At 38.7% G+C, this 13,010-nt stretch overlaps 1 protein-coding gene across 1 annotated transcript in view; it reads right to left on the reverse strand.

Annotated features, from left to right (window-relative positions):
• Nucleotides 1–5,472: 5,472 nt before the first annotated feature.
• LOC139713144 (tumor necrosis factor alpha-induced protein 8-like protein 1) overlaps nucleotides 5,473–13,010 on the reverse strand; it is a 40,791-nt gene continuing 33,253 nt past the window's right edge. Inside the window, exon 2 of the mRNA XM_071624894.1 lies at nucleotides 5,473–7,818. Coding sequence (XP_071480995.1) covers nucleotides 7,244–7,818 — 575 coding nt within the window. The 3' untranslated portion in view covers nucleotides 5,473–7,243. The remainder of the gene's footprint in view (nucleotides 7,819–13,010) is intronic.

The following is a 13,010-nucleotide window of genomic DNA, read 5'->3' on the forward strand; positions in this document are numbered from 1 at the left end:
GCTCAGCTGCAGAAGGTCGCTGAAGTTTTGGGAATTACCCAAGAAAATAGTAATAAAAAGAACAGCACTGTCACAGTCAACAAAATCAAATATCCCATATCACTGCTCTCGAGCCAAATGAGCCGACAAATGTCTGGAATCAAAGTAATCGGTCAAAAGCCACCTCTTATGGGATGAAGATGGGAAAAAAGAGAATCGAGTTCAATTCTGATAGATTGCTAGTCCACTCTGCTACAAATAGAAAATGAAATACATTCAAGCACATTCAGTTTGCAGCTGGGAATTACGACACTCCCCATTTGGCCGTCTTTGTGTGGAAAGTTTCTAACTTCACTATTGCTATTTCTGTCTCAAGGAAATATTCTCAGCTGAATTTTTTTGATTGAAACATATTTTCACCATATTTTTCGTCGATGATGATGACCGAGGCTTGTTGGTAGTAAACTTTAAGCCTATTGGAAAGGGTCCCATACCAGCAAATTTTCACATCTTCTTCTCTTCTGCACGCAGTCACGTATTCAAAGTTAACGACCCCATTTCCATGTAGCTCTCTCCATATATAAAAATGCTATTTGGTATCAAAACAACCAAGAAAAAAAAAATAAATAGAATACGACAAAAACAACTTCTTATTTAGAAGGGGGAAGTTAAAGGCAGATCTGGATTCAATTCATGCACTTCTTTCATGGCTGAGGAAGTCTTTGTGCTGAGGTCAGATAAAAAGTATTTCAGAAGACTACAAGTTGCTGCATCATAGCTCTTTAAATTGAATAACGCAAAGTGATCAAACTATGTCTCATCATCCTATGATGTTATGTAATCTTTAATGACTTTATGACTACAATTAGCCTTCATTACATCACTCCATAATTCATGGCTATGCCTTTAAGCCACTGTATGACTACTTTCTGCTGCTTACACTCTCAGGTATAATTCGGTAAGCTTTGTAGGTTAACCTCAATAAAACTACCGTTTACCAATGTGTAACCTCAATTTTGTGCCAAACTAATTAATTCCACAAATCAGTCTGCCAGCATTGGTTTCTATTCCTCTCATATTTATTCTCTCAAAGTCAATTAAATATCATCTGGTCATAGGGAAAGAGAGAGAGAAAAGAGTGAGTAATGGAGCAGGATATTATACAGCTGTATAATACCTACGGCAGCTAAAATTTACCAAGGGACAAGTAAAACACTGATAAATACAGAGGACACCTACTCTACTGCCATCTGGGGGCCCCACTGCAATTTTTGGCTCCACTATCATTTTGGGCGCCAGTGTCATATTAGGCATCACTGCTATTTTGGGCCAAATGCCATTTTGGGCACCACTCTCATTTCTGGCATCACTGTCATTTTGTGCAAGACTGTCATTTTGGACATCACTGTCATTTTGGGCACCAGTGCCATTCTAGGCATCACTACTATTCTGAACGTCACTGTCACTTTAGGCATGGGGGGGGGGGGTAACTATCCAGTGCAATCCCCAGTTTATGACATATATACAAAGTGTAACTGCATTAATGTATTTCAGCAATTTCTGTCGTCATCAGTGGTCACCAAAAGCCACAGGGACAATGGCTTGACTGACATTCAACAAGAACAAATGCCCAAACACAAGGCCTCTAATCAAAATTCATAATTTTCAAGAATTAAAAGGGGAGGGGCAAGACAAGCTGAAAAGGTCATACTGGTACATCTTTAACATTCCCAGTAGTACCACCGGTACATCTTGGATTCGATAACATATTTCTGAAAGGGTGAGGGTGAACATTTTAACACATTTGTACTGGGTAATCACTTAAATGAGAAATTCATTCTAGAATGTGGGTCCACAACCAGGGGATTTATCTATTTCAAGGTAGGAGCAGATGTTAAAAGGAGGATGTGAAAGGTGAGGTTTGTTTTATATGAACAGGCATTTCCTTCACATGTGCCATGGACAATGATAAAGCTGTGTGCGGCAACAATAACAGATCCAAAACACTTTTCACAACAAAGTGCTGATAGAAATTTCTCTTCTCTTCTTCTCAAGTGGTAAACAGGTCTGCTTCACCCAAAATAAAATTAGGGCAAGCAGCTTTCATTCTTTATCATTCAGAAAGATATTAAATTATACTGCCCATCCTGTTGTTGATTTGATGCTCTTTAACTCTGCCAGAAATTAACCTTAGCAATTTTCCTACGGAAGCTTTGTACTTAATGAAAGTGCAACCATATATGAAAGTACAACCATATATACAAACATCCATGTCATTTTCTTCAGCCTGGGTTTCATAGATTGTTTTGTTGATTACCCGCCGTACCAGTAAGAGTGCATCCGGAGCTACTCTGGGCGTGGTAAATGCCCTTCGCAGCTGTCACAAATGGCAAATAATATAGAGAAGCTGAAATCAAAACAAATTCTAATTTCAACTGACCTAGTATTCACCTGTGCTTTCGCGAAGCGCCACAATTCCAAGCCGTACCGGCTAATTCTCCAAATTTGAGTATTTTTTTTTGTTACTGTGGGTAATCTAATCAAGTATAGATGCCTGTTTGATGGGAAAAATACCTTACTTCATATAAAGATTATCATAAGTACATAACTGGGAGGAAGAAAGAAAACATCTCCGTTAACTGCAAATAAATTGAAATTGTCACAAATGCAAGGCTGTAGTTCAATTTAAAAAAAGGGAGGGGGGGGGGAGCAAGGTATGTAAACAATACTCCTATAGGGGACAGGTGTTCTTTATAATTAAGTAATACCCCAGGAGTTGCCAAAATACATTATGATCCAAGCTGGCCACTGTTGATGTTTTATATTTATTTTTATCCCTATAGGAAACAAGCCCCTACACTAACAGTGACAAAGTGTCACCAAGAATTCACCTCTACTATTATGAACGTATGTTTAATGCAAGTGAGAAGTATAAAATCACACGAGACACTGGGCACCATCTTCCAAATTTGCACCGTGCTGAAAGACAATTGGTTACCTGGCTACCTGGAGATGTGCTTGAACAACACACTTGCAATTGTACACGGTAGATGTAATTCTACACTAGCCACTACACATTAGGAGCTATGCAAGCCCAATATGAGAGCATGCTGTCATGGAGTATTAGCTAGCTGGGGTCCATGCAATCTGCGACATATACATAGCTATTGTCTGCTCTGGAGGACTCAGTGGAGTAGCTGAAGCTGAAATTTAATGTAAATACAAAGTTGAACACTCACTGCCAATGAGCAGTGTAGCTACAATGATACTGCATTTGTCATCTTTTACGAATCTGCACTCCTGAAATCAAACCATAAAGGCACGGCAGATGAGGGCCAGATGTAAGATCTTTGGTCAGATAGTGTGAAAAGATGGCAATGTTGTTCTAATTAGTAATACATCCCTGTATTAAATTAAAATAACTTGGTTTATTTTCCGTCCTAACACATTTTAAAGCTGTGAAAATGGAGATATTGCTATTTGGCCAGCGAAACCACTTTGCCAAGTTTCAGTTTCACATCGAAAGTCGCCCCTATAGCTTGCAATGCTACAAATATAGCAGTAATATTATTATTAATTTGTGTGTGTGTGTGTGTGTGTGTGTGAAAAGTGACAGCACTATTAAAGTGTACAAGATACTGATGTGGGTGTACTTGGTTTATTTTAAAGGATGATTTGATATGCACATGAAATTGTTGTTTTTAGGTCTTAAAATTACTTGCCTCCATCGTATGAATAAAAGCATCCTTTACTTGTTAGGCTATCATACATAACACTAGATACCTGAGGGTTGAACATAAATTTGAATGCCATTGGTTGCTATTTGCATCAATGCCACTAGCATATCAATTCTCATAGCCATAACCATGGGTATGATACCAGAGAGAGAAAAAAAAAATGTTTCTGCTTCTAAAAATACGATGGTATGTTCAGTTTTCTTCTGAGCTACTTGTCCAACAAAAAAGAAAGAAAGAAAAGAACAAAAGATAAATGTAGTGCATTCAAAACAAAGTTCCAGTAAAACAGTGAGGAAAATGAAAAGAGATGTGACTAATCCAAAGTGTTCCAGTTAAAATCCTACCTATCCCACGGAACAAACAGGAATATTGACTATAATAATGCTAAAGATGTTATATGCACCACATACTGTATGCTTCTTCAAGCATCTGATATCATGAACTCCTTAGACATCAAAGAATTTACTTCTTTCATTCTTTTTTTAGCTGTGAAAGATAAGCCAAGTACATGTGGAAGAGATTCATCCATCAGTTTGATGAAACTCATAATGAAACTTCCCCATCTCGTAAAACTCAGCACTCAAATCCTAACCAAGAGTAATCAACGGGTATTCAAAACTGACCAATAAGATAAGAGCGCTGGTTGATTGCAACTGATTGCTGTGATAAGCCACTGATTGCTTGATTGATTTTCTTGGGGGTCCCCCAGACATTACAGGCCAGACTTTTGTTTTTATGGAGCAAATTACTTCCCTGGTACCAGTACGGGGTGTTCATCCTTTGACCTACTGGATGATTAATGCAGCTTTGTATCAATAAATTGATTCATGTTAAATGCCATATAAATTCTAAAACTGGTGACAAAAAACATAATTCAGACAAGTACAGTTATCTTTCATACATAATGATTTCATACTATACTGCTGGTAAAAAAGGCTTCTTCCATGTACATATAAAATATGCAAGAGGTTATTTGTCATCCCACTACATACATTTGTATTTACAAATTTCATACTAATATCTTTATTAAAGCTGGTATATTCTGTGTGTGTTAAAACGTGATAGACATTTCAAGCAGATAAATGATGGGGTATTCTTTCCAAATCAGAGAAAAAAGGGGGTTGCAAGAGAAAGTTGACTACCTTTAAGATCTCTAGACATACTTTGATTTGATTTCGCCAAGCGTGATGAAGCTAGGAGGTGCCAAATAACCCACTGAGTGCGCCACATTAGCTCTCCTCTCAGGCGATATATTTTCCACACACATACTCAGACACATACTCAGACACACAATCATACTCAGCCAAATACTCAGGCCCACAGACACACAAACACACAGACAGAGCATGAAACATCCTTACTTAGTCCCACCAATGTATCAAATATGGCATTTCCACAGGCACTTTCACAGACCCACCCTGCCACAAGATTCCACTCTCTTGCAGCTGAATGCTATCACGGAGAACAAACTGAGCTGCCTGCCACAAGCAGACAGCCCTTAACCTCTTAGACCATGCATACATAGTTGGATGGACACTCCTCTCTCTACACTTCCTGAACACTGCCATATTTCTACAGTCAGGAGGATACTGCACAAACAGAGAAAGTCCAGTACTGTTTCTTCTTCATTTGCATGTCTCACTAACATCTACATCTGGTACCTTGTTTGGGTCTCACATGTTTTCATACTAAAAGGGCAAGGCAACTGATGAGTAATTGTGTGTTGTCGTTGGATATTTTATATTTTGTGCCGCAGCTTTCCATGACAACAAGTACTTGATATTGACAGGGTCGAGTTGGTTAAGACAGCTAGTTTAGCATCAAAACAAATTGAGCAGCAATACATGCAAAAGGGCAAAGAATAGGCAAAGATTCACTATACATAATGTGCTGTACACAGCAGCTTACAGCCACTACAGCTGCAAATGAAACTAGTTCTAACGAGCATAATTAGGCTCTTCAGCCATTTCATTTTCCTGATAGCCAGAATTCAGGCATTGCATGTGGCAACCAACATGATTTCCTGAGCTGGAATGCTTGAGGCTCAAGCAATAGGTATACTTCATAGTACACTGCTTCTACTACTCAGAGTTCTTCTTCTTTTCTACTTTTTTTCCCTGCCTTTTTGTATTTTCCTTTCTAAATAGACTTGATAATCACTAACTACTGCGTGCTTCACAACAGGGCAGCAAGGGTATCTGGTATTCTACAGACTCATCTTCAAGGAAATTGGTTGTTGTATAGTTCACATATCCTTGTCCTGTGTTAACCCATCAAAGACTACATGTAGTCGCAAGTATATTCAGGCAGGTGCCTATGGGAAATGTATGTTATTGCAAAATCTGTTCGTCTTCAATGGGTTAATCGCTCCTGTCGAACAAGTCCTGTCCTCCATCATCCCATTCAGCTTCGCCTCTGTCAATACTTTATGGAGCACTTTCTATGTATGACAGGGCCTACAGATTTCATAGGTACTCTAGCAAAATTCTTGGGGCTACAACCCTACAAATATATTTATAATAGTAAAATGCAGGAAATAAAAATGAAGATACTCCAATGGCATCTTGGGTACAAAACAAAAAAATGTGGCTTGCAGTTGAGACATCTTGCACACCAGGTAGAAACATAAAAAGAAAGACACAAATATGATACAGCTGCATATTTCTGTGGTAACCACACCTACACGAAATTCAGCACCCTGCCAAATTAAAATCTCCTTTTACACAAAACATACGACATAAACAAACAAAAGCTCGAACAGTCTTAAAAACCGGAGAACACAAACAGGTACAAATACACAAACCAACACAGAATGCTGCCCTCTCACAGATCACTTCGTCTGACTAGGAGGCGTATGGAGAAGTTGGAAAAAAAAAATCACACCTCGATTGTCTGCTGCCCTCTCTGAAGATTTTGCAGATGGCTTTGCAGACGGCTGGTCTTGATGACATCACAGTTTAATTTCCCCTCCTTCACTTTTACTTTACTTTGACAATGAAGCCTGCCACCAGCTGTCATCCAACTCTCATCAACAGGCTCCTACATCAGCCCAGGGCCTGGTGGAGGCATTGTGCTTTCATGTCAAGGAACTCCATCTGCTCCAGTACCAACGATGGACTACTGTAGTGTGGGTATGACTCCACGCAGGAGAAGGGAAGACATCTTCCGACTAGCGGTGAATCTTTTCAGGGCGCAACACTGGTTGATTCCAAGATCCAGTAGCAGCAGCGACATTTGGAGGGATTAGCATCTGAACACAGGGATTGTTTGATCCTTCCTACCGCATGTAGGCTCCTGGGTTTGTTGCATATCTTGTGAAGACTGTGAGAAGTTTCTACAAATCCTGCACTACGGCATCATCGGAATGCCAGGACAAAGTGTCATTCAAAATGCATGAGTATAAACATGTCTGTTTGTGCTTTGTTATATCAAAGTTGCACAATAATGTTCATAAAAATTCCAAAAATACAAAAGGAGAAGAAATTCTGAAAAAAAAAAAAATTACAGTGGAAGAATGGACAGGTTTGCTATATGCTTTCTTCCTCTAATAACTTGTTGAGTCCTGCAACAATTGCAGTAAGATGAGATTTAAGTGGACTGTTTGTGTCAAACAGAGTGTCCATGAAAGCACCATCCTGGAAGAACCCGAAAACATAGTCTATCCTCCCTTGAGACTTATCAGTCAGGTGTCGCGCCACCAACTGGCTCAACAAGTCCGAACACGCCGACAGCGCTTCCACCATGTAGTTCTTGTCGAAGGTGAAGTCTACCTCGCAGAAGCTGACGAAGGTCATGATTGTGCTGCGGAACTTCTTCCTGAACCGCTCCATGATCTTCAGCTCCTCGTCGCTGAACTGGTCGTTGCGGTAGAGGATGCCGATCTTGATGACGATCTTGATGATGTTCTTGATGAGCTTCTCAGCATCCTTCTTGCTCTGCTTGTATTCCTTGCAGAGCTTGTAGACGTTGTCCAGAAGGTCACCCATGGTGTCATCGATGAAGACCTTGGCAACCTTCTTGGTGGTCACCATCTTACCCAGCATCTTCTTCTGCACCTGCATTCCAAGGTTCTTGGATTTCACGACCCCTCCAGCCTCAGCCACTGCAGAAAGTACAGAAGAAGAAAAGAAACCATGTCAATTTACAGAACAGACGCCTCCTATTACTTTATACTAGTAAAAAAATATGAACAATCGACAGTTCAGAGCTCAGAATCTCATTTGTCATTCAACTGTCTTCTGCAGTGATGCAGCGATGTGCAGATCTGTCAGTCAGGGACGCACATCACCAGAGGAAGTTGTCTCATTTCCTAGCGAATGCTACCTGACTTCCTTCCAAACACTCCCCGCTGACAGAACATACTCTCGTCCTATGAGGGTAAGGGGGTAAGAAACTACAGGTGGACCCCCTACCATTACGCCTATTACCTGTTTAGCCTAGATTATAGCCTGCCAAGAACTGATACTGTGTATGTGATTGTGAAACATGCCAACATCATAGCCCCACTGTGATAAAACAAATATCCTCTGTAATGCTTATGTTCAAATGGTCAAAAATAAAACCAATTTTATACTAGCAATAGTCCAAAAATAAGCACAAGAATTTTGATTTTTTTTCTCTTTTTCTGTTCTGCAACATTTCAATATAGCCCAGGAGAAACTTCATTGGCAGGTGCCACATGTTTGACTTTATTCATGTTGCTTACAGATGAAATCAAAGATATTCTTAGCTTTACAAAAAAAATAAGAAATCAGATACATCTACCACCTCCCTGCTGATACCTAATCTATTCGAGCACCATAGTGGGAGAAATATTGATACAGATAGACAAGAATCTATCACCTGCTGTTCGGTGGGAAGTGTAGCGCAACCATTAGGCTGTAGCGCACATTGGAAATTATGCTCACAAAGAGAACGAATATACATGAATCTTTTTGATTGCTCTGTGAATTCACAGCGACATTCTAGTTCAGCCTTGTGGTTTAACTGGACACTGGAAGTGCTGTGGTGAGCACAGGCAACTTTAAGTGCATTGAAATTATTTTTTGTGTGCTTCAATACAAAGTGATGCATTTCTCGTTGCCTTGTCATTTAAATCACAACAGCTAGGTTCTATGAGCTTGCACTTGTTTCACTGTGTAGCAAATAGTGAGTGACTGTGAAAGGATGAACTCATCCTAGTCAGGGCAACTTCCCAAAGAGTGAAGTCATTACACTGAGTGCCAAAATATTCTTACTGGTACACTGGGTATGTACAACAAAACTTTATTATTAATTTCTTCTTTTTTTTTTTGCTGGAAAAATAATCGCTGTCCTCTCTCATTATTTTTCCCCTCTCTTGTTTGTTTATGTTTGTTTGTTTTTGGAGAAGGGGGATGTGCACTATTGAGAAATCATATAATGCACAAAATTAAACCAGTTTGTGATTGATCATTTGGAATAAATAAATGAAATAATATAGATAATCTCATGTACTAGTCATTCACCTAGGACAGTCCCGAGTGTAATATAGCCAGATGTGTTATTCTGCCACCTTAATTCTGCTTACATGGTTTGTAATGTTGGGTTTTTTTCTCCTTTTTGTTTTACTTCTTTTGGAATGGGTGCATAAGTTCTTCTGCTGAACACTTTTACCTAGGCTCAAACACGCAAGCATTTGTTGAAATACTTTTTTTTTTTTTTGGGGGGGGGGGGGGGTAATATGTTCAGTATCTTCTTTCCCACATAACTGCAGAAGATATGTAAAACATAAATAATGTACTGACACAAACTGAAATATAAAATACCACAATACATACAGTAAAAGTGGAATTTTTTTGCCCACTCGCACTTGGCAGAATAAAATCAAGTTTGCATGTTTTCAATTCCAAGGAATCAAAACATTACATAGTGTTAGATATACCTAACAAGCAAAAATATTTGCATGCATTTGTTTTCATGCTAGTTTTACAGTAATCTATGCAAAGTTCTCACTGGACCAATTTTTTTCCTGTAAGCTCTTTGATCACTCGTACAAAATCTAAGCTTGTCATTATTTCATAAAAACTATAAAACAATCCCATGAACAGAAACTACTTTCATTTGCGTCACGATTCATGTCGATCACTGAACTCGAAACCTGGTGTAAACCCACTACCAGATATGTGAACAACTCCAGAGGTGCTGAGACATGATTAAAAAGAAAAATGATGTCATCTTTTGGACGTCTCAAATAGCGTGAGAACATGCCGAGCAATAAAACTGTCAAATCCATTTACAAATCAACTGCATGTTGTTAAAGCCAAAATATAGTTCTCAGAAGGGCTCAGAATTCATTTTTCAACACCATTTCGAGTATGTTTGCATTACATCGAAAGGGTGTACTAAGAAACGTACCTGGCTGACGCAATTGCCAGAGTAATGAGTTGTTTCAGAGTATTTTGAGATCAAAAGCATAGAATAACTTTGATCCTGGTACATGACTTTTATTCCACAAGAGCCCTCCTCGTTCAGCATTGTGAGTGGGTAGAACGTTACATGACGATCGATCATGTCCTAGCAATCATAGTTTCCAACGAGCTCCACGGGATTCACTCTAGCGTGAAAGATCAGTGGATACTGATGCGGCCCATTTGTTGATTATCAATAATCAATTACAAAAAAAAAAAAATTACTTAGCAACCACAACTGGCTGAAGCAGGTCCAGTACGAAAATTAAATAAACTGAAACTTAACTGAACTGATCAGGCATGCTTGTAGACTGTTGTACTTCCAGCACACCTTTTCGGCAAATATTTCACACTTTCATCATTAAACAAACTGAAATTGTGTTATTCAAGCATTATGTCACACATTTCTTACACATATATGTGTACATTTTGGAGCAAAAATTGACAGTTCTACAGAGGCACATGAGAACTTTGTTTTCACTTTAAACTGGTTGTAATTTCCTGAATGGCAAGTCATTATCAAATATTCCACGGATTTCATTCAACCCATGTTCACTTTAGAGACAAAAACAAGCACATGCACTGAAATGCAAAAACAAGAGAGCAGTCCACTAAAACAAACATTGTATTAGAAGTATTTGCTTTTATCACGCTTTCACTGATAAACTTAAGGGTGATGCCAGTCCCACATACAAGAGCACTTTGTGTAAGAGCCACATGTGTGCTTGCCAAGGGCACCCCAAAGTTTGTTAGTTTGTTAGTTTGTTTTTGCTTGTTTTTTTGTTGTTGTTGGGTAAGCAAAATATGTCGCAGAAAATTGATCTGGCTAGGTGATTCACCTGACATATTACTCAGAATATGCCCATTCAACAAAATGGAATGATTATCTACACACGTATGCTACATACATCAGTTTTCCAGCCTTCAAAAAAAAAAAAAATTGACCAATAATTTGCTTTGCTATAATTCATCCTTTTAAACTTTACTGAGCATCAGCAGTGGCGGATCCAGAGGGGGGTGCACCGGGTGCAAGTCCCCTCTTTATTTTTTTGTTTAAACAAAAGAAAGAATAAAGAAAAAAATGGGGGGAGGGCGCCTGCACCCCCTTTCATTTTGTAAAGGTGCCTCCCCTTTACGGAATTCCTTCATCCGCCCCTGATCAGGACACATTTCTAGATGATTGTAAAACTTCATGCTTTTCAAGAGGGTGCATGGATGGAGAGAGAAAGAGTGGATTTGATAGATGCTTCTGGCAATACTATGTACTTTACCCATTGCCCGACTTGGGGGGGGGGGGGGGTGGGGGTGGGGAGGGACTGTCTTGTTCTCTTCTCTAATGTTTTCTTTTGTCTAGAAACTATGAAGTGGAGTGTCTCTGTTAATTTCTATCAGGACAGTTCAGACAAGAACATCACCTTTATGCGCAATTAATCAGATCACCCATTAGCACGGACCTCCCCACACTTTCACATCTGGTATGAGCGCTTAGGATCGCAAGCAATTAATCTACCCGAGGAATTTACTGAGAAAGAGCTAGTCCTGAAGGAGACCATATTTCTGCGTGAAAGCACAGCGAAGGTTTCCAGGATAATGGTGAACCTTCCGAGGAGTACGCTTCTATGAGAACAGCAGCGTGAATCTCTTCAACACAATGCACACTAGCTATCAGAGGTGTTCAATTTATGGCAAGGATTGTATAATTTTGGTTGAGATGAAGCTTCAGGTTTGCAACTTTTTTGAGGGATAATGAGGAACCTCTTATAAGATATGAAAGAGCACATAATTCTATGAGGAATTCAAAGCTTATTTGATAAAAGCTTGATGATGAAATGGCAGAGATATCTGAAAAGAAAGTGGTCCTAATAAAAGGTAAGGCCAATCTTTTATTACATTCTTTTTTTAATTTATAGAACCACTTTGCTTAGTTTGTTTGTTTGTTTGCTTTTTAATATATCAGCCATCTCAAAACCGATTATCATCAAATAAATTTGGAATTCCTCATTAGAACTGTATGCTCTTCGATATTTCATAAGTGGTTTATAATTATCTCACAAAAAAGTTCAAATCTGAGTCCCCCATCTCTACCAAAACTATACCATTTCTTAAAAGGGAATGTGTGGCAGTATACTATATACTAGAATACTGAATTCCTTCTATCTTGAAAGTGGGTTCCTTTAATTGCAAAGGATAATTATGGCTTAGGTTTAGAAGCACTATATCTCATTGCATTTGCTGTATTTCATTCCTTTTCCTTTTTTTTCCATTTTGCCTTAGAAATGGAAGAGAAGCTAATCAGCAGGCAAATGTGTTGGAAGAGGAAGTGGTCAAAAACACTTTTAAGTACATAATTCTGCAGTTGCTGATTATTATAGAATTTCATTGCATGCTTTGGAATCATGGAATGTGATTAGATCTTCAGAAGAGACGATAACTTCAAAATCCACACACGTAAGATGACAATTTTCTAAAATTACAATTTTCTAAAATTGATTCAATCATTTTTGTTGATGCAAGTTTTCCAAACTATCAGCTTCAAGCTCCAAATTGCACCTTGCAAGGGAGGAACCCTGTCTGCAAAAATAAATTGTTGGGACATAGTATTCTCACGGGCCTAATCACTTTCAAAGAAAATCATTCAAAAACAAAAGTGTCACTAACTGATATGCAGAAATCATTTTAGCAAACAATCATCAATCTTAGACATATGCCAGTCTGATCATCAATATTATACATTCCTATGCTGCAAAATTAATCATATCTGGAGGCTATTCATGCTGAGAAAATGTGTGGTTTGTTTGTTTGTTTCTGCTCAATCATTTTCACAAAACATATAAGAATTTATGTGTGAAAAAAAAAATGACAGAAA

Source organism: Diadema antillarum, unplaced genomic scaffold (genome assembly GCF_040938485.1).
Source record: "Diadema antillarum isolate AM-2024a unplaced genomic scaffold, OU_Dant_1.0 seq00001913_RagTag, whole genome shotgun sequence".
Taxonomy (NCBI): Eukaryota; Metazoa; Echinodermata; class Echinoidea; order Diadematoida; family Diadematidae; genus Diadema; species Diadema antillarum.